We start from the raw sequence: 25,777 nt of genomic DNA, 5'->3' as shown, positions 1-25,777 counted from the left end.
AATCTATTAATCCAAACTTTAGGTCCTTTTTAAAAAACTACGTCATGCCCGAATGCTCTGACTAATCACCTCTTAATATAAACTGAGTACATCCCAGTAAGTATAGTGCTCCAACTATTCAGCACTTACACTTAGCTTTTCTTATAAACTCTAACTCTATTCTTTCTCTCACATAATACTCTAAAACTCATAATCCAGCTAGAGTCACCAAAGACTTTAGAAGAAAAAACTGATCTAAAGACAAAGTAGTAAATATTTTTTTTAAATAATTCTCTTACGGAAGATTTTGTTATTTTCTTATACAGGCTACTGGTGATCACAGCCTATCAATATATTTTACACTTCACAGCCTAGCATTAGATATGGTACAACACCAGATTTGTTTTTTAATAGGCTCTTTCAGTTTATGGTGCCTGAAGACAATAACAGTTTCATGTTATGGTTTCAAATGATCACCTTATCAACTCTTTAAGACTAGCGTGAGATTAAAAAGAATAATAAAAATACTTTTCTAACATTACTATATTTTCTTAACATTGTAAAAGAATGAAATTATGACCAATTTTAGGAATATTAATCCTCCATGAAATCATATCAACAATAACATAAAACAAAAAACAAACTAGCTAACTTATTTCTGTTAACTTGTTGTAAACTTTCAGACTGCAATCTTATAGAGACCCCCTCACTTCTGAAACCAAAACTACACTCATCAGTCCTTATAAACTCAGAGAGAAAGAGACAGAAGGAGAGACAGAGAGAGAGAAATGCTATCATCCCATTCGGTCTTCATTCATTAGACTGAGCAAGAAAAATAGCAGGCAGTTAAGAGGAGATTGCCCATGCTGGAGTGAATGACTGTCTGAGGGTCTTTACAACAGGCGTGTGTGTGATGAAATGCAGCTTTTGCTCCTGGACCAATCTCACATTTACTCTGCTTTTTAGTGCTTGTGACAGAGATGGGTTCAAGTGAATGTACCTGTGGAGCAGCAGCCAGTGCAGAGCCACTTCTGTCAGACAAGGACGCAGCAGCCATAAACAATGCAGCCTTCCAGACAGACAGAATACACACACACACACACACACACACACACACACACAGACCAACAATACATCCAATCTGTCACATCCACAGCATGATGTGCTGTTGACATGGCCTGTCCAAAACTCCCTCTTCCTCTCCTTCCCTCTCTGTCTTTTTCTTTCTTCTTTATCTGTCTCTCTCCCTTTTTATGTTCTCTTCCTTTTTCTCCCACACTTTCCCTCTTTCGCTCTTCTCCATATCACGCTTGCTCCCCTTTTTCTTCTCCCTCTCTCTCTCCATCCTTCTCCTCTCTCTACCCCTCGCTTTCCCTCTCTCCATCTATCTTTTTCCTTGCTCAGCAGAGTCCATTACAGCAAAGCAACCGTCTCTGTCTCTTATTCATTCATTCATTCGTTCATTATCTAGTTATGTACCAATTTGTTTATTTATTTTCTTATAAAGAGATGATTGCTGGATGGCTAGAAACAGTGAAGTAAGAGAGGAAGATGTAGAGGTAGAGAGTGAAAGAGAGATAAAGAGACAGGAGGATACAGAAGTGATATAAAGCTAGACCAAGAAAGATGAGGAGGATGTAGAGGTAGAGGTAGAGAGAGAAAGAGAGAGAGAGAGAGAAATAAAGAGAGATGGAGAAGTAGAGAGAGATGGAGGAGAAAAAGAAAGAAAGAGGAGGATGTAGAGGTAGAGAGACAGAGAGACAGGAGTAAAGAGAGATGAGAAGTAGAGAGGTTGTAGAAATACAGAGAGAAAGAGAAAGAGAGAGAGAAGGATTTGAGCGGTAGAGAGAGACAGAGGGAGAGGTAGAGAAAGAGGTAGATGAAGACAAAGAGAGAGGCAGAGGAGGATGTAGAAATACAGAGAGAAAGAGAAAGAGAGAGAAGGATTTAGAGGTAGAGAGAGACAGAGGGAGAGGTAGAGAAAGAGGTAGACGAAGACAAAGAGAGGCAGAGGAGGATGTAGAAATACAGAGAGAAAGAGAAAGAGAGAGAGAAGGATGCAAAGATAGAGAGTGGTGGAGAGTGAGCATGAAAAGCAGAGAGAGAGAGAAGGATGCAGAGATAGAGTGAAGTCGGGAGATACAGGATGTAGAGGTAAGTGTAGAGAGTTTGTGTGTAGTCGTGTCTGTGTCTCTGTTGTGGAATGCAGACTCAAAAGTAAGACCATACACTGAAGAACAAAACAAAACCCACTGCAAGCGTGGAAGAGTGAGTGTGTGTGTGTGTGGATGTGTGTGAGAGTGAGTGTATATGTGTACATGTGTGTCACTGAGACACACAGAAAGACAAAAGGAGTGTGTATGCCTATGTGTATGTGTGTGCATGCGTGTGGCGCCAGGTCCTGGGACACTGAGAAACTGTATGTGTGTGTGTGTGTGTGTGTGTGTGTGTGTGTAGCATCTCAGTGTGTGGAAGCAGGAGTCTCGTTTGCATGCAGAGATAAGGTAGGAATGTGGCTGATGAAGGAAATCAGAGTGAGAGTTTTATCTGCTTCTGAGGGAAAGAAAAACAAAACGAGGAGGGCAGGACAGACAAAAACGGCATGGTGATGGAGTCCCATGACCTTTCAGGGAGGGGGGGTGAGGCGGGGGGGAAGGGGAGAGAGAACGAGAGAGAGAGAGAGAGAGAGAGAGAGAGAGAGAGAGAGAGAGAGAGAGGGAAGAAATAAAGAGGCAGCCAGACATAAACCCAGACACATCACTCAAGACTCTCAGTGGAATTAGACTCTCAAAGGTCAGAAACGCCTCTTTTTCATCACCTCATTATCAATTATCAATTATTATAAATAATGCTCTTTTTTCTCTTATGTTTCATCTCTTATTAGGGCTGCTCTACATGGACATGAAATGCAATATTTGATAAAGCTGGTGGATATCACAATGATGATATGAGAAGTGACAAATTATGAGTAAAACAGTGCGTTTCTGACTCAATGTGCGATACAGAGTCTCTTTTCCTTGTTATTGCTTCAAAAGACATGAATCTAACTAACCTATGCTTTAAGCAAATAGCCGAAAAGACAACATGGCAAAAGCACTATTCACTAATCAAATACTTTATATATAAAGAAATATATAAAATAAAAATTGTCTAATGGTGATGCAGATTTATTGTTATTGTAGCTTTTACTGCTTCACAAATGTTACATTTTCAGCCCTGGGAATGAGAGTAATCACCATGTTTGAAGGAGTTTTTAAGCAAGTAGTTTCATTATAGAGTAGTTTTTGAGCTGTGCATGCTTGAGTTTAGCTGAAAAGTTAAGTTAGTTGATCTACACGAGATCAAACTCTGGGACACACTTGTGGTTCAAATGCTACATTTACACCATCACATCACTCTGGGGCTGCAGCAACACAGCACTTAAGGATGGGATGCTTAAATGTTTTGTTCTGATGTTTGTAATCAATCTGTCAAGAAAAACCTGAACCTGCGTTACAGAAAGGCTTTTGTCAGAGTATTGTATTTATAGCCTACACACCATACTGCAAACATACCATCATTAATTTATACTTTTTACTTTTGTTCACACTCTAGGGCATAGGTATAAACCCATAAAGCAAAGCCAAGCACTCACTCAGCCGTACTGACAACAGCAAACTGCATATTGTCCCAGAGCATCTTAAGAGACACTTAATGGGACAAAACAATAACTGAAAAAAACAAGTGATCAACACTTTTGTTCCCCAACCAGATATTTCAGCCATAATTTCAAAATACAGCAGTCATGTGAAAAATAAGGTGGATATTCACAGTCAAGCACCTCTAATATTGTTGCACGCCCTGGAGCAAATGCGCACGAGACATGAGATTGGTCACCATAACCAATGCCAAGTATCACCAAGTATCAACTAGATGGGTATAAAGCAGAGCAGTAAAACTGTGTTCTTCGGAGTGATGGAGAGATGGTGCGCCATCCAGATCGAATCAACCAACATCAGTACCTGACCTCAGTAAAACAAAGGAACCCTTTTTTGAGCAGTTTTGAAAACGCATACATCATCAAAATTCAGGGTTATTCACTGACTACACAAATACACACACACACACACACACACACACACAAACACACTGTCATAAGGTCAACGCTCCACATGTCCTTGATTGAGGCAGAAAGAGAGAATAACATGCAGGAAGACTATAATTTGTGTTGCTGCTGTGGGCAAGGGCAGCTGGGAATTGTAGTGTTTTTTTCCCCCCACAATGGTACCTGAGCCTCTGGCAGTGCCACATCCAGGATGTTCGGCAGGCCGCGTGGCTCTCCATTCTCCAGACGTGAGTAGACCACCTGATATCCACGGATTTGACCGTGCTGCTTCTGGGCCAGCGGGGGCTTCCATGTCACTCGTAGAGTTGTAGAGTTCATTACATCCACCTCTACTTTTCTCGGAGGAGCACCGGGCACTGCAGGAGAGGAGAGAGAGAGGGCATTATACACCTTCTGAGTTGCGCAGACTAGTCAACTAGTTGACTACAGCCCCATTAGAACTGGATTAGTTTTCCCAGAAGATCAAAGGAAAAATAGCCTGGACAGAAAGATCAGAGCCCAGATGTTCATTTTCTTTTCTTTTTTATGATTGTAAGACACTAAGATGCTATGCAGCAGTGCAGTGCAGTCATGTCTAAAGATGATTCTTTGTTAATAACCGACCTCTTACAATCTAAAGCTTTATATGCAGGCCTGCACATCAGTTCCATTACTACATAACATATTAATTTACCCAGCAATCTGCAGTCAGTGGAACTGTACAGGTAGGGTAAAAAATGTGCTATTATGAGATATAAGAACACAGGTAGAATGTTTTTTTTTTATCAGATTATGTGGTCATAACGAGTTACTAAATAATAATTCTTACAATAAAAGGACCCATATTATTTTTCCCCGATGTCCACTTATGTGGGTTTTATGTACCTTAAAACAGTTATAATTTACTGTCTACATCAAATCAAGATCATTCATGTAAAAAAAAAAACATCATTTTTCTATAAAAAATGACTAAAACACCTCCACTTTTAGGGGTTAAAGTATCTTTACACATGAAAAAAGACACTTTAGTTTCTGACTGAGCGAGACTAAGATGTTGGTGGTTCAGGAGGCAAGTTATCTCAAACACAGACACACACACACACTCAAGATGCTCGCTCAGCTCCTGTGAGAGTTTGGGATGAATACAAATCTGACATCGATAAAAAGAAACAGCGTTAATGCTGGTCAATCGAGGAGGAGGCAGAGTTAGAGAGGGAGGCGGGGAAAGGTTAAAAAGCTCAGCTTTAGGAGATTAATAGACAGAAAGCAGGGAGTCCACTCCCAGAAGGAAGACCATGAAGAACAGCATGAGTATGTGTGTGCGTGTGTGTGTATTCAAACACCAAACACCAGCAATATCTGCCTCCTTTAATTGGAGGCATTTAAGCATATAAATGTGCTTAGGCTGCGGGATTCAGCTCCGACCTTCAGAGCTAGAGTGAAAAAAAAAAAAAGTGACCTGTGTCCACATGACCACACATATGCGCACATACACACACACATACACACAGGACACATAAATGCACACAAGCTCAAAATTAACGCTTATTTCTGTGATGCAGGGCATGTGTGCGCAAAGTTGCTTGATTAATAATGTGTGTGTGTGTGTAAACATGTCTTAATAAGAATTTGTGTGTGTAAACTTGCTTAATTAAGAGTGTGTGTGTGCATGTAAACGTGCCTATATTAGAATGTGTGTGTGTGTAAACTTGCTTGATTAAAAATGGATGTGTGGAAAACCAAGAGAGTACAATTTTGTGCAGCCAAGAGAATATTTATATTTAATTTTTTTGACAAAAAATATCATGTTCAATGTAATATCAATATGTCAGATCAAAACTCGGTCTAAGTTGTGTTTTGTCAGGCTTGGATCAGATTCATACTCAAAACTTAATGTGGTTAATGTCAGGCCAGATTTAATGTTCTCAGGCTATGTTTGGGGTCTAACCAAAACTTCAGTCCCGAAAAACTCCAGGCAGCGTGCATGTGATTTATGCACTCTGAAAGCACCTGTCTGTTCTACTGTAAGCTTGTTTTAAGTCAACAGGTTCTCTGTTCTTTTAAGCATGAGAAAACCAAAATTATTGTCCATGGTAATGAACTGTACGCTGCAATGCTACAGACAGAGATTACGTAGAAACACTAGAGCATTTCGTTAAAGCCTTGTGTTTGTGTATAGAGTCATTTAAAAACTGCCTCTAGCTTTAAGAGTACAGCAGCGCTGCCTCTTAATGCTCCCAAACAGTTGCTGTGCTTCTAAAGCTTCACTGCTGCATTTCTCCTTTTGCGCTATCCTTTCACTCTTCACTGATCTCTCCTTTCTCTCCATTCACTCTTTCTTTCCAGCCCCCTCTCTCTGTTTCTCATATTCCTGACTTCAAAAGACAGTGAAAACACACAAAACAATAAGCTTACATATATCGGACACCCCTTACTTTCTGATCTCGACCAAAATAACCTCTATGTCTGTCAATACATAGTCACGCAATGATACATGAGAGGCAGTGCTACATGGTGAGATGCTGTGCTGTGGTCACAAGTATGAGGTACAGTGCTGAGTAGATTGGCTCACCAGTGCCAATACCAGAAAGTATAGCATGACCTTATGTATATTATTGTGAACAAACCAGTTTTAGTGTTCATTTTGGAGTACTGAAATATTTAGGCTTTTTTCCTGAAAACAGAGACACAACTACAAGCTATGAGCAGGACTAAGGACTGTTTACTTCTGGAAAAAACACCTCTCTTTTTATTTTATTTACCTTACTCCAAAACTGCTTCACAGCTGAAGAGGGGGCTCTTATTATGCTGTTGCTGCAGCTATGAATACCTGCTAAACTGTATCATTTAGCTGCTAAGGAAGCAGCCTGTGTAGCAACTGAGACACACAAGAACTCTGAGAAGAAGGGGCTAAATGACTGCCTGGCCAAACAGCCAAACATGGGGCAGGGGCAGGCAATTATCAAAACAGGGACATAACGGCACTCATAGAATGTTCCTCAGCCAATCACAGAGGGGTCACCACTAACTGTGGTCTTACTTGAGTTTTATGTAGCCAATAGTCTCATTTTATACAAGAGCTGGAATAGTAGAGGATGTGTTTTGGTAAGCTAGAAGGTAAATGGTTGGATGTTGTGTGTGTGTGTGTTTGGTGTGTGTGTGGTGTGTGTGTGTGTGTGTGTGTGTGTGTGTGTGTGTATTTAACCAGCCCTGCTTCACTGCCTTAACACATCCACAGTGACAGTGGCGGCAGCGACAACCAGCCTTAAAAATACTGCCCTCAGGATATGTAGAAAGAGATAGATAGAGAGAGAAGAGAGAGAGAGAGAGAGAGAGAGAGAGAGAGAGAGAGAGAGAGAGAAAGTGTGTGAGAGAGTGATAGAGAAAAATAAGTGAGAGAGAGAGAGAGAGCCTGATGGAGAAAAAGAAGTAAGAAAGAGTGAGAGAGAGATATGTAGAGAAAGAGAGCCCCAGTAGGATGTGGATCACATTCACATGCATTCATCATCCATTCAGCTGTCAATCAAACTGCTGAGCGCAGCAGAGACATGAGACGCAGCATTAAAACCAGCCTACACACACAACCACACACACCCACATACCCACACAGATACACACACACATCTCTCACCCACACCAGATACACAAACTGCTATGGTCTGGAGAGAGAGAGAGATAGATCAAAAGAGCATCTCTCTTTTTCTTTCTCATGCAGGCTTATTTTGACATGAAATTTCATCATGAATGTAATATTTATGGGTAGTAGGTATTTAAGTAGCTTGCTACTGTATGCGTTTGGTGATACTGCTATGTGATTAGGTGAGGTAGTCACTATATATATATATATATATATATATATATATATATATATATATATATATATATGGCTCAAGAAGAAGCTTTATTGGAGACATTTTGAAGTATTCAGCACAAGCTGTTCTAACGAAGTCTGAAGCAATAATTTTGAAGGAGCTAAAAGGTTTGAAGCAGTTACAGGGAGGTCCACAGAACTAAGACACGTCTTGAAAAAAGTTGAAGTGGTAAGAGGGAGTTTGGAAGCAGTTCTAAGAAGTTCTGGTGCAGTAGGAAGCTTTTAATAGAAATTCTGAAATGGTTAGACGAAAATTTGAAGCAGATGTAAATTCTAGAGCAATAGAAAAGCTTATGTAGACGTTTTAAAGCAGTTAGAAGGTGCTTTGAAGCAGTTGTAAGACATTCTGGATCAATAAGAAGCTTTGTGGAGAAACTCTTCAGTGGTTAGTGAGAATTATGAAGCAGCTGAAAGGAGCTCTGGAACAACAGGAAGCTTTTCTTGAGGATTTGTGAAAAAGTGAGGAGTTTTGAAGCAGTTGTAAGTAGTTCTGGAGCAATGGAGAAGGTTTTAAGAAGATATTCTGAAGGAGTTTTGAAGCAATTGAGTGTATTTTGGAGACGGTTCTGACCATACCGTCCTCTTTGGTTCTGATGCGGGTGCTGCTGCTCTCAGGACCGGGCCCAACATCGGTATGGGCTTTAACCCAAACCTGGTACTCTGTCCACTTCTCCAGTCCCTCTAGTACATAGCTGGATGTCTCAGCTGGGATATCCGTCACTTCATGGCGCTCTCGGTCCTCGCCAGAGACTGCTTGATAGGACAAGGAGTAGCGCACAATGTTCCCATGGCGACTGGCAGCAGGAGGCGCCACCCAACTCACCTTGATGCTAGTAGAGGTAAGGCTGAGCAGATGCACTTCCTGTGGGGGTGCAGATGGGGCTGTGGGGGTAGTGGGGTTCAAGAAGGAATTAAGGAACTTAGGACTATGAAAAACTGTATTAAATAATAAGAAACTTTCAGAAAAAGTTCTGGCCTTTTTAGTTTGCAGTGTGCCTTGCAATACACTTTATTAGAAACCTGTCCCTTGTGACTCCATTTTGCTGGTGTATAAAGCCAGCTGTTGATGCACAATTTGTGTTAGTCATCTTTTAGCCCAGTGGTTTTGAAACTGTGGGTTACAACCCACTGGTGGATCGCACTGTGGGGACAAGTGGGATGCAAGGAAGCTTTTCTTGATTTTTGCATATATTCTTAAATGCACCTTCAAAGATGACATAATATTCACGTTCTAAATCAAAACGTTCAGAACAATCTCAGCTCTCTCTGTAATGAGGCCCTTTTGACCTGAACTGTGTAAAGAGATAACTCAGTCCTAAAGCTGAAAAACTGAAGTCCAGTTTTAAAAATTCGTATTATCTCTTGTGAAAACATAGCTTTACTCATATGTACAACTTGTTTTAGTTTTGGTAAATGGGTTTACCAAAGTCTTAGGTTCACAAAAGTAATGGAATGTATGAATAAAATAGTAGATAAATGTTATACTCATCAGTACTTTTCAAAACCACTGCAGCAACTTCAGCCGCTATAAACTTTTCACGCATCATTCCACATCTGCGTCTGAGGTGACTGAACAAAACATAAAAGGTTTCTGATGTGAAGGGTAAGGCCTTAGTGATTTCCTGGGTGTCCATTGGTCAGTTTCACAAACACATGAATCCACCAATTACAGGTGAGAGGCAGATGACAGACACGCAAATCCACCAGTTACACATAGCGAGTGGTAGATGGTGTGTGTCTCAACTTGTCTTCATTGGCTCATAAATCATGGGTGTGAGTCACGTACAATCTCACAATAGGATGGAATGGAAAGGACTGACTCTACAAATTCAGGAACTGTTTGAACCATATTTCTGCACTGTATTGTCACAAAGATATTAATATAAATACAGAGAAACATCTAATTTGACACGCCGGCAGGTACGTCGACCCCAGAGGGTTAATCAATGGTGATCAGAGTACACTGCTAGTTACCCTCCATAGATAGCTGACAACATGGATTTAAATGAGATATGTGTAACGTGATGTCTAACTAAAAATTTAGTAAAATTTGTGTGTTTATTTTCAATATAAGAGATGGATTACACCTAAATATAGAACAAATAAGTGTTGTCATTATTTTATTATCAATCGCACTGATTATGTAATAGTGTGGACCTATGCATGCTTCATTCTTTTATCATAGTATGCTATTGTGTTTGCTGATGATAAAATACATGATAGGCTGTGAGACAAAAACTATAGTATACCATACTTTACTATACTAACACTACATGTGGGTCATGGCATGAAAATTTGGGGAACTTCTACTATAGCCCTTTATCAATGGTCTGTTTCTGACCACAGAGCCAGCTGGATATTTTTGGGCAGTGGACCACTCTTAACCTAGCAGTGACACTGACTAAAAACCCTGATAACACCACTGCACCTGATTCACTCATACCAGCACCACAAGCACTACCATGTCGGTCTCACTGCTGTGCTGAGAATGCTCCCTAAAATAATATCTGGTCAGCAGTGGTCCTGTTGTCAGAAGCTGACCAATGATGAGTGGAGCTGACAAACCGTCAAGATGGGCTACAGTCTGTAATTGTACACCTATATAGTGAAACAATATGGTAAGTGGAGGCCACCAATGCACAAAATAGAGTATCTGATGGGGTTATTGTGTGTGTGTTGTTTCACATGTGTACGGTAGAGATTTGCTCTATATGTATATCACTTTTGTACCTCTATTGGTTTATTTTATAAACTTTAAAAACCTTACTATTGAAAATCCTGTTCACACTTAATCTTGATCTATAAAATTGGACCTTCGAATTTAATATAGCATAGCTCCACCCTAACAGCCCTGCTTTCCTGAATTCTGAGAACCAAACACAAATAAGGTGATGATACCTTCAGAAAGAAAACAGGAGGGCAAAACATGGCATTTGGCCTGAAGGATAAACAAACCAACAAACAAAGGGTGGAGATGGAATAAGTCAGCTACATCACTCCTGTGTGTACCTGAAGCCACTCAGGATGATGTGAGCATCATTGCCTTTTTTGGGATTTTGGAGTTGCCCTAAGGCGTCGCACGATGGTCCTCTGGCTCTGTCTGGAACATTTCCTGCTACACCTTACTGTCACTTGCACTTGCGTCTTGTTTTGTCTGTGTATAAAAAGTTCCCTCCTTTCCCCTAGTGTTTGGGACGCCTTGAAATTTGCTTGTAGCTGCATTACTTATCCATGTTGTTCCTAGTTTCTTGTCTTTTCAGGTTTTGACCTAGCCTAAGCATTCGTATAAAATGAACCTGGATCATTAAGGGGTTAAATCATTAAGAGCTTTCAGTTAAGAGTCATTGCCTACCCATTACCCTAATCAGAGGAGAACATTTTTGAGTACTAAATACAACACACAAGTACCTAGCACTTAACTGCCTAACCTTAGTAACTCTAATAAATGACAGTACACCGTGGTGGGTAAAGGCTAATAAACATTACATTGTCTTACCTTGTACAACATTTGGTGTAGATTTCCAAGGCAAATGGTTGATGTTATAGCTTTTTCACCATATATAACTTTGTTTTCATTACAGTCAATTAATACTACTTTGAAGCTAGGTACGTAGTACAGGAACTACACTATATGGACAATGGTATTGGGACACCTATGCATTACACCTACAGGAGCTTTAACAACATCCCATTCTAAATCCATAGGCTTTAAATGGAGTTGGAGCTCCAAAGTGTTCCCACAAAGTTGGAAGCATACAATTGTCCAAAATGTCTTGGTATGCTAAAGTATTAAGATTTCCCTTCACTGGAACTAAGGGTCCCGGGCCAACACCTGAAAACAACTCCATAGCATTATCCCTCCTCCACCAAACTTTGCACTAGTCGCAGTCAGGCAGGGAAGATAGAGAAGCCTTGATCTGTCACGCCACAAAATATGTTTCCACTGTTCCAGAGTCCAGAGTTTTTGTGTGGTCTACTCTGAATGACTTTGTTTACATCTAAACAATTGAAAAAGGAAGCAATTTTGAAAAAAAAAAATCTTTGAAATTCCCCTTTAAGACTCATATACTGTATGTAAATTACCTGTTATATCAACCACTGCCCTCCCTTTAAAAAACGGTATGGAATGAAACACTTCTTTGTAAGTTCATTGTGAATGGGTGGGGCTATACTGCTGGAGGGAGCATATACGTAAATAAGTTGCTTTTTGTGAGCTTCCTTGTAGTTTGGGATTGTATGAAATGGTATAATTATACATTTTTAATGAAGTTTACCATGTACAAGGACTAAACCTATTTCCAGGATCCAGTATTTAGCCGTTCATCCTGATCAAAGTATTAAGCAGATAAGAGAGAAAAAGCTTCTATTGTTCAGCTTATCAGATGAATATCATAGACCATAAAACAGTGTGGTCTTTGATGGAGGTTCAGACAAAGCACGGTTGTCCTGCCATGCCCATGTGAGCATGAGGAGCTGTGATAAATGAGACCCACAGAAAGGAAAGACTGAAAGGAGAGAGTGAGGGAGAGAAAGAGAGAGAGAGAGAGAGAGAGAGAGAGAGAGAGATGGGGCATAAGCTCACAGCAGAATGTAAGGAAGGTGGGTGAGAGTTTGAGAAAAGGGTGTAAAGACGATAAGAGCGAGAGAAAGATAAAGCAGAGAGATGGTTGAGATGCAAAATGGAGGAAAGAGAGCCAGCAAATGCAGCCAGAGAAAAATAGAGTGAGAGAGTGGGTGTTGAAAAGCAAAAAAGAGAAAAAAACGGATGAAGCCTGTGTGGGAGATAGAAGGACTGAAAAAAGTGTATGAAAGGAAGCGTGAAAAAAAGCACAGGGGGTGAGAGAATGACAGAGAGGTGAAGGAGAGAGGGAGTGAATGTGTGAGTGAAAGAGAGCAAGAAAGAGAAAGAAACAGAGAAAGAAACATACAACGTACATAGAGAGGAATAGTAAGGGAAAGAGAGAGAGGGGGGATAGAGATATATGTATGTGTATATATATATATATATATATATATACACATATATAGATATAAAACACACACACACACACACACATATATAAGCACATGTACACCAACCACTCACTTCACTTCATTAAATACACCTCCCTGTATCTGAAGTCTTTGTCTATTTTATCAGTTCCTCTTACCATATAGATACCCTTTGTAGAAAAAGAGAGAGAGAGAGAAAGAGAGAGAGAGGTTGTGGGTCTCTAGGGAGGATGACTCAGTCTCACTGACTGTATGATACGGAGGCCAAATAAGAGCAAGTTAGCAGGGCTGGAAAACCTTTCTAAGCTGACAAGCCGAATAAACACCTCCAAATAAGCTGTGATTTTCTTAAGAGCTGTCATAAATATTTCAGCTCACATCTATGAGTGATGGAGATTTAGCTGGGATTTGGAGAGGAGACCAAAAAAAAAAACAAATAAATAAATCACGCAATCAATAGACATGACCCAGCTGAAAAGAGTCCAAGCAAGGAGGGAGGATTCTGTGAGAGTCAGAAGTGACAAATTTATACAATTTATACAATTATCCCCTTCACAGGTTAGGCATCTAAAATTTGCTTCTTAAATTTTGCACAGGAGCTATGAGGAGCTAATATAGCTAAAACGCCAATCAGCATCCTATGAATTGCCTGCTTTACCCCATTAAACACCCTTAATATAGCCTACAGTTTAAGGAGCTACTCTTAACACTCATTATTCACTAAACGCTATGAATTATTTGGTAACTACTATAACATTAAGGTGCAAGTTCCGTAGTTATGAGAGTGAAGACCTGAAGTGTAGACCCACATGCAGACGTATGCAAATGTTTGGGCGCCCCTGCACAACAAATTGTGCATTAAAATTTGCTCCATTTGAAAAATATAAAGCTGTATTTGAGTAGAGGATGTAACTTATTTTCACTTAAAAAATCAAAAGAACATGCAATTTGACCCAGAGTTTAAGGAGTTATCGTCTCATTCCTTAGGCAATACTGTCATTTTTGTAGATATCAATATGTTATACAGTGTCAAAAACCCCATAAACAAGTCCATTAGAGATCACTTATCCGCTCAACACAGGCTGAGGAAAGTGGCTGATGATTCAGGTATGCTATTTGCATGATGCATGATAGGGTTCTGTTATTTTTAGCTACATTAGTTCTGGGGCAAAACTAAAGAAGAAGAAACTTCTGACACCAAGCAGGTCTTAGGTGATTTATAGCTGATCAAACAAATATTTGGTCAAAGGGGTAAATTGTGTCACCAAACTACTCCTTTAAGAGCTGTCATAAATATTCAGCTCTGGCTGAGTGACGGAGGCTTGGGATGGAGATTACACTGAGGAACTTGCGTCAGTCAGACAATACAGGAGGATTCTGTGTGGGTTTTGGTAACTAAGCTAATACGTCTGGAGAAAGTTTCGAAGGGTGTCTGGATCAAATCTTTAAATCTGAAGTCCACCACTGTCATTTAGTTGCTTGCTTAGAAGCTCTTTCAAGCACAAAGAACTGTAGCATGGTGACAAAGAAAAATGGAAATGGCAGGCCAATGTTAGGGCAGCTTAAAGTGATAGTTCACCACACATTCATTTTAGTTATGCAACATCTTTTTCACCATTATATTATATTATATTATATTTATTGTATTATAAATTGATTTTTTATCAATTTTTATTAAAAAAGGTAGAATGTCTGTCAATTCAGGCCACACAAAGTACTTGCATGAACAATGTGCAGAACACTGGAACTGGGAATGACTGGTTTATACATATACGTGGGATGAAGAAAATCCACCTTGTTAGTGCTGTTATGACTGAAATACTGGAATGGAGTGATGGAGCGCAGGAAGCTGTAATTAGTTTAATATGCACTGTGTTGCTTTGGTACTTACTGGACTGGGCAGTTCGGGCCTCGACTGGCTGTGTGTAAACACCCAAACCCTTTTCAGAACGCGCAGCCAGCGTAAACTTGTAGAGAGTGTCAGGCTTCAGGTTTTCCACAGCATAAGAACCAGCTGGGTCAAAGCTCACATGGTTCTGTGGGAAAGGGAGAGAGTGTAAATGTGTTTTCTTACCATAATCACCTCTGACTTCCTACCTTGTGCTTCCATTCACTGGCAGATTCATCAGTTCCATCTACCTAACAGGTGTATTATACAGGTGTACAAATTTAGATTGTAGCCCATCTGTCACTATACTATTTCTCAACCCTCTCTACAACATTTATCACTGATTATTTTCCAATCACAGGGCCGCTGCTGTCCAGATATCATTTGAGTGGCGGATCATTCTCAGCACAGCAGTGACAGTGACATGGTAGTGTGTGTGGTGCTGGTATGAGTGTATTTGACACAGTGGCATTTTCAATGGTTTTGCACTTGTCAGCTGACCATTGATGAAGGGCTAGAGGACAAATAACACAAAATTAGCATTAACATATGTGCTACATATGCCAGCCTTCAACTCTAACTGTACACCAGCAAGGTGGAGTGCACAAGTGAGGGGTAATTACTAATCACTGAATAAGTACTATGATAATTTGGTATCTACAATGTAACCAATACGTAAGGTATGTAAATTATGTTAAGTAAGTTATGAGAATAAAGAATTGAAGAGTTAACTGTGATATTCATATTTGAAAATGGATGCTTATTAAACATTTAAAACTTAAGTGTGGATGTAAACTAAATAATATATTCATGGTAATATGCTAAAGGGGGCCTTTTAAAGTACCAGTAATGTGTTTCTGGATTTTTTTTTTTTACTTCTTTTTATTTTATAAAGTGCAATCGTACAGTACAGTCATATCTTCAGAGACACAACACAGGACACAGGGATATATATTTTGGGGGCAGTCCATGAATTTTGGCATCCTCTCATTGTCCATAAACAATTCCCCAGGGATGAATAATCAAATTCTTCCATGAACATAAAGGAAGCGGATAGATATGTTTTATATTAAAGCACATGGTGCTTTCATTTACATGAGGAAAAAAAAAAAAAATACAGAAGGGATTGTTTCACTTAGATGACATCCGTTGAAAACAAATATGTAAAAACTGAGGACCATTTAGTCAGGAAGTGTTTATGGATTAATTAGACTTGGCCCCATCATTTGATCAGGAGAGAAAATAAGGTGAGGGACAAGTTATCCTGGGGGCTTTTTCCCCCCCAAGTTATCCTACATAGCTATCAGAATGCACAGTAAATTCTGTACAGGTATTAGAGCATAGTGCGTTCAATCAGTGATCCCTGCATGCTGGTAGTTGTGTGTGTACCTTTGGTCCAGAGTCAGCCTCCCAGTATGTGAGCTCATATTTGGTGATCTGGTCCTGAACAGGCCAGAGCCAAGTCAACATGATCCGAGTGTCTAGCTCCGCTTCAGCTTCAAAATCAGTGGGCTGGGCAGGTACTACAGGAGAGGAAAACACATGATTCTTATCCAGGAGTCAGAGGTCAATTCAAGAACCCATCCGTTCAAGTATTTTTTCCATAATTTGAAAATATCAGCTGCTCTTTACACTGTGTCAAATTTTCAGGACAAACAGCCCAGTATAGACAGTCAAAATTGAGTATTGTCACATTTTTCCATTTTTTTTAACCATCTGAAAATGCCAACTGCCTTTTACATTGTGTAAACTTTTTATGATAAATGGACCAACAGAAAACCAAAACTTACTTACTTTAAGATACATTCAAGGTTAAGAATATTCTTTCTCTCGAAAAGTTACCATTTAGGAAATGTAAGATATTGTTCTGATGTAAGTATATTTACGAATGTATAAAAAGCAGTTTACCTTCTCAGGAGCATTTTGCTGATTGCTCGTTTTTCTTGTGTTTTCCGACATAGTTAGGACATCACTGTGCTAAATATGTGTCATAATGAGCACACACAAATACATAAACAAATCCGCTAACCCACAAACAAAAACACACACACACACACACACACACACACACACAAACACAAACACACACACATTCCTCTCACCTCCTTGCTGAGTTTTAACCTGCAACACATCGGAAGGCGGCCCGTCTCCCACTGAAGTGAAGCCCAGCACCCTCAGGCTGTACGTGATGTCTGGCACCAGGCCTGAGATGGTGGTGAGGCGGCTGTCGTCTGTGTTGTGTTTGTGCCAGGTGCTAAGCGGACTGTTCAGTTCAGGGGTGTAATACACTCGATAGCCCCTGATGTTGCCGTTTGGTTCCTCGGGAGGCTCCCACTGCACCAGCATGGTGGTGGCACTCAGCATGCGGGCCTGGACACTCAAAGGTGGTGAAGATGGTGCCTGTTCGCTTGTTCTTGTCTCGACAGTTCCACTAGGGGGCCCGCGGCCAATATTATTCACCGCCATCACTCTGAACTCATACTCCGAATACGGGCTGAGGCCTCCGATGCTGTAGCGAGTAGAAGCTACTCCATCTACTTCCTGGAAGCCGTTGTCTGAGTTTTTTGCCCGATACTGGATCACATAATATGAAACTGGCTCTGGATTACCCGAATCCCACGTTAAAGTCACACTGGTGGCCGTGGTCTCCGTAACGATCAGAGAGGTGGGGGGCCGAGGTAGGGCTGAAAAAAACACATTATTACTTTTTATTGCTTTTGTTTTGTTTACTATTTTTTAAATTTTCTGAATGATTTATTATATTAATACTTTTGATCTAAACCATGGTCCTGGAGTACTTCAAGGTAAAAGGCATATTTTAGTGTTTTCCCTGCTCAAACTAACTAATCCAACTAATCAGCTAATTATCACTGATTATTTGAACCACTGGGTTATTTAAATGCACGGGAAAAAAATATTTTTTTCAGTGATTTTTCTGCTCTGACTCTCCTACTAAACCTGGCAATTAGCTACAGAGCTTAATCGGGTGTTTCTGAGTGCGAAAATCACACACGCTGGACCCTGGCCCTCCAGGACTGGAGTGCGACACTTTTAAACTTTAAACTGTAGGGTAATTATTCAGTCAATCTTAAGGTTTATAAGAGAAGTTGGTGTGTAAAGCTACAAATCAAATCATTCGTGTCAAATCATTTTATTAACATTTTTAAAGAAATAGTTTGACCAAACATATTAATAAAAAGTTAATTACAAACAATAAGTTAACAAAAAAGTTAATAGACGGTAGCAGCTACCAACTAAGGTCATTTGCATGATGCTAATTTATGGTTGTTCATTTGCATTGTTCATTAGTAACATTACCTTTTTTGATCTCCTTTGAAGTTGAGCTAAAATCAAAAGTATCAAACTTAGCTTGATACCTCATGTTCTTGGTTATATTTGAGTATATTTAATTCATCAGATCACAATGTTTAAAAGACAAAATTCTTGTCTTTTCATAATCTTTCACCATAAACTAATGACTTTTGATATCTAAACAAAATCTGAGTGGGTGAAGAAAAACAATATTAACACTATTGAACCTAATGTTAACATTTTCAGAGACTGGTGAAGTGTTCTTTAACTCATTAAAACATAACATCAGAGTAGCTGGGCAGATGGCCTACCCATGTTGGCTATAGTAAAATGGATCAGCATGCGGTGGAGTGTTCTGTGTGCTACTGGGTTTCTCTCACTGTTTAAAAGAAGCTCCATGCTGCTGTCATTATTGGAAGTGTTTGTTTTGAGCATGCATGCATATCCAGAATGGAATTTAAATTGGAAAGAGTTTTCATAAAAGTAACAATAAAAGACTACTGATATGTGAAGCATGTTTCTATTTATTTATGTTTCCCTGATTACAAATGGTAGTTTGCGACACAAACAAAATAAATCTATGAATTAAGCTTTATGCATCAATAAACATTGCTGAAAAAATACATTATTAATACAGAAATAGTAGCTTGAGTACATTAACGACTTAACCCATACTATTATGTTTCACCTCCCTCTCCCCATCCTTAACTATCATTAAACGTGGAGCTGGCACAGAGACCCTCCCTGATACCACGTTTTACTTGGAAATATTTCACATTATAGATGAAAAAGGTGTTACAATTTCCCATTCACATTGACTTTACACTGGGCTTGATATTAGAATAATTAGTAACCTTGAGGCAAATTATTTTATCTATTAATTATTCAATAACTGGTTTAAGACGAGTGTGCTGTAGTCATAAGAGTGAGAAATTAACTTTTAAGGGGTTAACAGAACAATTTTAATCACTACCAGGGACATCAAGCATTCGGCATACAAATTGAAGTGGCCACTTTATTTCAGTTTCTGACCACAGAGCTGCTGGATAATTTTGGGGGGCGGACCACTCTTAACCCAGCAGTGACGCTGACGTGTGTAAAAACTCTAACAACACCATTGTGTCTGATATGCTTATACCAGGTCCGCACACTACCATGCAACTATCATGTCAGTGTCACGGCTGCGCTGAGAATGATCCACCAGAAACTGACCAATGATGAATGAAGTAGACAAAATGCAGACAAAATGCAATCTTGCTAGAATAACTCTGATCTTTCACATAGAAATTCTACCACTGAATCTGGAGTACCTTCTAAATTACTTCACATTTTGTAAAATAACAATGATGCATAATAGCTTTCAGGCTTCAAGTGGTTTTTATGCACTTGGACAACAAAGTTCTTTGATTAGCTACATTTCACAGTCTTAGCAACATATAAGTAACGTGGAGGTCAGTTTAATTGCAATGCTTACATGTTATTTTCTTATATGGGAAGGTTAAAAAAATCTGTGCCTATAAATCACCCACAATAGCTGCGTGACAGTGACCTGGTATTTGACACAACCAGAATGCAGATACACTGCGGTAAAAGGTGTTTTTCTCCATGGCAAACAGCACTATTATCATCACTTTGGCTCTGTGTAATGGACTGGCGCTCCCAGGCCGTTCTGTTTCCACAGGCGAACAGCAAAGTGCCCGCATTGTAATAAAATTGCAGCAGAAAATGACTCTAAACCACTTTTGTGTTGCATGTGATTGTGCTTGCTGTCAGAGTCCAAATGGATCTGTGAGAGAACAAGGCAGCAGCGTGGAAAAAAGGCTGGAAAAAGATACGGGAAGCGCCAGCTTTGTGCCGCTTTACGGAGCTTAAATCTCCCTGTCTGCTATGCAGAAACGCGAGGCGTCCAAGTCCTGCAAAACTCGCTTGGTTTCCCTCTGCTTCATGTGAACAGTAAGAGCATAACGGCTGAGAGGCAGCTGAGTGGTGAATGAGGAGGATATGTGATAGCTCTGTGCATACAAAAACTGTGTAGAATGGATTATCACTACGCTAAATAATTCCCAGCCAAACTTGCAAGACTCTAGAACTCACATTCTCCATTCCCTCATTTCTTTAGGCTTCACTTCTCACTGTGTAATATTTCTCTTCTTCTAAGCAAGTAAGGTTGGGCCACATGATAATATCGTTATTGGTATTGTAATGAATCACATCAAGCTTTTATCATGGGTTGCCACAGTGTTTCTAGAACTGTGAACAACCGCATGTTTTGAGTGGTCCTTTTAGATGAAACAAACATTCAGTGGACTCTAAGTTACACGTCAAAAACATATGAGGGTTAGGGTTAGGTTTTGCATAATGGAAGTAACATATGAACAATACATCTACTTAATGTAAGTAATGTATCAATAGTACATCTACAAGATATTTACTTCAGTGTATTCAGATGCTTCTCTACTGCTACTTCACTGATACGTTGTTTATGTGTTACTGATAATCTATTAAGAGTTTATTAATCATCTAAAAAGGACCACTCCAAATAAAGTGTTACCCCAACATGGATCATAAAAAAGGTCAAGTATAGAAAGTTAATGAATCATTTGCAAAATAATAACTGACACCTCTCAGCCAATTACAAGTGTCTCCAAGTGCTACTTCCACTACAAAGCAAAGGAGAAACTCTGACACAACTCCTAAAAGCAAACCAGCAGTAAGAAAGACTGTGGCAGTAAAGCAGTGAAACATATTATGCTGAGAGATTTAAAACCTTTGTTACTGAGGCAGGGTTATTATAGTTTTGAAATTTTCTTTAGTTTTTATTTTTATTTAGTTTTTCATTTGGGTTCTTAAAACTATTAATACACCCTTAACACTGAACTTAAATTAGTTATGTTCAGTGTTAAGTGTGCATTAATAGTTTTATTTTTTTATTTTTTTGAAAAGTAATAGTTTTGGTTTAATTATTATTTAGTTTCGGTTTTAGTTTTAGATTTTAGTATTATGATGAACTGTGATAGAAGGTATTTGATAAGAATAGAATAAAATTCAACAGTTGACTGAGCTCGGCTCGATTTAGCCCCAGCTTTTCTTAAAGACATCCGCTTCTAAACTCTCATTCATGCAGCAAACAAAACTAACACTAAAGCTTTTTTCTCAGTAATTCTGTTTAGTTAGTTTTGCTGCAGCCGTTATAGTTTTGAATTAGTTTTAGTGCTTTTGAAAACTGTTGTTTTTGATTTTATTAGTTAAAAAAAAACACATTTTTTTCACTTCTAGTTTTTGTCTTAGTGATTTAGTGAGTTTTAGTTAACTATAATAACCCTGTACTTTAGAGCATTTAATTCAGACACATACATTTGCTAGCACCCTTTTTAATAAGATATGGTTTACAGCGTTACAGAACAATGTCAAGATCTGTTAGCTTTTTAATTTATAAATGAGATTGTTATTATTAGATGTGTATAAATTAGACTGTACAGTACTCACATTTGAAATTAAAAAAACATTTCTTGTAAAGATGTCACCGTTTCTACTACTTTCTTACAGAAGGTAATAGCTAATATAAGCTAATATTGCACCAAAAACTCCAGGTTTAGCTTTAGCATTAGCTTTAGTGCTAACTTGTAACACATGATAACCTCTTTAATCACCTTAACATCTAGTTGCTTAAGCATTTCTCAGGTGTGATGACTATAAACACAATTTCCAGAATCCACTTTTATTTAAATGGGCCTTAATTCACACCATCAGTTCTCAGACATGTATGTCTGCACAGAACGTCTCATAAAGCCAGTTTTTGGAAGATAAACTATGTTCAGAGGTACTCCTAATTGTGCTTCCAAAAGTTTCTTTGTGCTACTGAATATTGAAGTCTGTTAGCAGAAGTGCTACGAATGCTACCAGGTAGCTTGAGCTGAAAGTTTGGCAGAATAACACTAGTAACTAAGGGGGACGGAACGTGTCTGAATTTTGTCAGAATTGGACGTCAGCCTGATTTTTTCTTATTCTTTTGCTTGTTTCTTATTTAATTGTTTGATTTTTCATTCTGTTTTGCAATTATGCAATTAAAAATGCCACTACTGTTTTGCTGATGCATTTTGTCTGTTGAACTTCTTGTCAAACCTCAGAAAAACTAAATATACTAAAGTGAAAATGTCTAATAACACTGTATTTTTGCCACTTTGTCTTTTCACCAAAAAGAGACACCTCTGATCAAACCTCTTTATGTAATTTTGTATGTGAAATTGATCCATTCAGTAATCTCAGGTTAAGATCATTTTAAATACTGTAATCCTTTAGTGCCTCTTGTATTAGTGACACATAAAGCAGGACCTGGAAAAACACCTTATCAAGACTTTGTGGTCTTGGGGATGTTTTAAAACCCTTTCAATTGTACATAAATACATTTCTGTTTCTGCATATCCTTGTGTTTTTGTAAGGTCATGTTGTTATTTTTGACAGTAACAAAGTTATAACAAAGTTATAATGCTACCTCAGCACAGCTTCAGCTAGTTCTTGTTCACAAGAATAGGAGTATTATTCCATAATCAACCTGAATAAATAATCCTACACACTAGAATTGAAAATATCAGCCTGAACACTATTATACACTGAAGTATGAGATATTAGTCCAAAACTACCTCAGTAAATGTTCCTATACACTGAAATAAGAGATATTAGACCATAAACTACATCAATAACACCCATAAACACAATAATAAGAGATATTGATACATAAACAACTTCAATAAACACTATTATACATTAGAAAAGGAGATATTAGCCTATAAACATCCTCAATAATAATATACAATAGAATAAGAGATATTGGTCTAAATACTAACTAAATAAACACTCTTATACTAGAATGGAAATTTCAGTACATAAAGACAGAAACACCATGTTTTTAATTTAATTATTGAAAATCACAAAGGTTTTCAATAACACATACATGGTGGATGAAGACCGATCTACATACAAAATGATAGAGCAAGCTCAGGCTCTCTATTCCCTCATTTCCAGGCTGCAGCTAAACATAATATTCTCATTGTGATTTTTTTCTCCCTCTTCTAACCAAGAACCACAGATAAGGCTGATTAAAACGTCTTATACGACTCTGCATCCGAAATTGATCCACGTAATAATCCAGGGTTAAGATAATTATGAGAGAGAGATTGGAACTGATAAGCACCCTCCAATCCAGTGTGTTCCAGCCTTCTGCATCGGATTCCTCAGATAGCGCACTTCTCTTTTTCTCTCTATTCATTTCATAGCCTGATCAACTCTCAGTGCTCAGAGACAGGAATGAGTATGTCTGAGCATAACACTTAATAGCAAATGCAAAAAACTAAAGGGACAGTTCAGCTAAAAAGAAAGAAACAATTAAAAAAAAGTATGCAGTTTTCTTGCTTTCCTCAATTGTGGTTGATCAAGAAAGAAACGTCTGGCCCTTTTTTAGTTGTGTACAGGAGGCATAAAGCTAACTGTAACTGTACAAACTGAATGCTTAAACCACCTTTCATTTACCTGCAACCATGTTGAGTTGTTAAAGTCATCCACTTTGAACTTTTGTGTGATACCAAAAATAGTCATAACTCATTTAACATTTTGCAACCTCTCTTTATCCCCAACAATTTAACCGGCTGTTCGTGTTACTGTGCCTTTAAGACTGATATAGAATAAATAAGCTCTCTTCTGTTTGGCTACTCTGTATTGTGCCTCATTCAAAAGCACTGAGCTGAAACACTCCCTAGGTCTTTAAAAGGGATGGCTGGGCCTAAACTGCTGTTGGTTCTTGTGACATCACAGAAACAATGAATTCAAATCAGACTTTTTTCAGATTTTTTGCAGCTTAGTTTACATATCTGGACTGTGCAGACTGGGCAATGAATGGTACGTTTTGAAACTTTGATGATGCTTAAATATTACTCCAAAGTGAAGGAAATTTGATTTTCTAGGATCTTTAAATAATCTGAAATAGAATTATTTGTGAGGTTTCTGACTCTGTATGACATCTATATCTATCTATAAAAATGGATAAAAGTATGTTGCATAGCCACAAACAATAATAGCAACCTTCCTGAATTTTAAAATGAACAACTACATAACAAGTAGTGATGATTTAGGCATTCAGTTTGCACAATGCTAATGCGCAACATTAGCCTAATATAAACTACAGAAGCAAACTTCAGACACCAAACATGTCTTGGCTGATCAACTATACTTGGGTAAGGGAAAATTTGGTTAAATTTGGATTTTTTTATAAAACATTTCCTTCAACGCTTCATAAACAATGCAATGAATGAAATTACAGAGTTGAGCGTGTTCTTATCAAGTGACAGCTCTGAAATAAATCTTAATTTGGTTGGGGGAGTTCACTGCGGGTCGTTTCCTCAATTGGGTTCAGGTGAGAAAACAAAAAAAAATAAAAAACAGCTCTGTGGTGACAGTGAGAAGGAGGCAGAGAGTTATTCATCACATTTCAACTCTGATGAAAGATTGATGAGCTGATTGCATGCAGTGTGTGGCAGGAGCTATGGGAATACCCCCGCTTTCATTATTAATGAGACCTCCTTCAGCAGATAGGATTTGCGGGCTTGTGGAATGACGAAAACAACATCAGAGCTTTCGGAGCAGATCAGAGTGCCTATCTGGATCATCACAGACGAAAGAGTACGCAGCTAACCAGACATCACGTTCAGTCTGCCATGGATGTGTCTGAAATTTGATCTCTCTTCTCTGACCTTCCTCAATAAATCTACTTCTCACTGTAAACAATACAAATAAAACTATGTGCGGAAGGAATCATTTGGTAGAAAATCATATTTACGGTTTTTCCCTTTACCCCAAATGTAGTCGATCAACCAAGGCATGTTTGGTGTCCAGAGTTAACGTCATTAGTTTTGTACTAGAGCTACAGAGCAAATGTACAAATCAAAGTTGGGACAGGATGTCCCCGCCGACTTCTCTGGAATCAAGCTCATCTGAAATGGACTGTTGCAGAGTGAAAACATATACTGTGGCATGATGAATCAACCTTTTAGATTGTTTATGGAAATAATGGAAATTGCGTTCTCCAGGCCAAAGAAGAAAAAGACCAACCAGACCGTTACTAGTGTAAAGTTCAAAAGCCAGGGTCTTTCATGCTACAGGGTATTAGTTCCCCTTGGCATTGATAACCTGCACATCTCTGAAGGCTCTGATATACATACATATACATATTCTGGAACAGCATATGTTGCTTTCTAAATGAAGTCTGTGGTTTTTTCAACATGACAATGGCAAGCTAAATTCTGCATGAGTTTTAACAGCAAGTGTGGGTGCTAGACTAGTCTGCCTGTAGTCCAGACCTGCCTCCTACTGAAAACAGGGCACAACATGAAGCACAAAATACAACAATGAAGGCCTTGTATGGCTGCAGCTGAAGACCTTACTAATCACTGCTTTCTGTTTTTATTAGCATTCCACCTACTGTTCCAACTTTTTGGGAATTGAGGTTTGTGGTTAACAAGTAATGGAAGCTTACACCTCAACATCTGTTTTGCATTCTATTCCTATTCCATTGTATGAGTGTTTAGGTTGTGTTGAGGTTGTTAGTGACAAATGTCTCTAGCATTCTAGCATACAGGAATGCTTACTGAAGTTGTTTACA

General features: G+C 38.7%; 1 protein-coding gene across 1 annotated transcript in view; it reads right to left on the bottom strand.

Moving 5' to 3' along the window:
• The window catches only part of ptprfa (protein tyrosine phosphatase receptor type Fa), a 241,253-nt gene that overhangs the window by 86,079 nt on the left and 129,397 nt on the right, over nt 1-25,777 (bottom strand). The window contains 5 exon segments of the mRNA XM_036571461.1: nt 4,247-4,440; nt 8,511-8,816; nt 14,818-14,962; nt 16,204-16,337; nt 16,917-17,498. Coding sequence (XP_036427354.1) covers nt 4,247-4,440; nt 8,511-8,816; nt 14,818-14,962; nt 16,204-16,337; nt 16,917-17,498 — 1,361 coding nt within the window.

This window comes from Colossoma macropomum, unplaced genomic scaffold (assembly GCF_904425465.1).
Source record: "Colossoma macropomum unplaced genomic scaffold, Colossoma_macropomum, whole genome shotgun sequence".
In the NCBI taxonomy this organism is placed as follows: Eukaryota; Metazoa; Chordata; class Actinopteri; order Characiformes; family Serrasalmidae; genus Colossoma; species Colossoma macropomum.
This window is presented reverse-complemented; position numbering and strand designations above follow the sequence as displayed.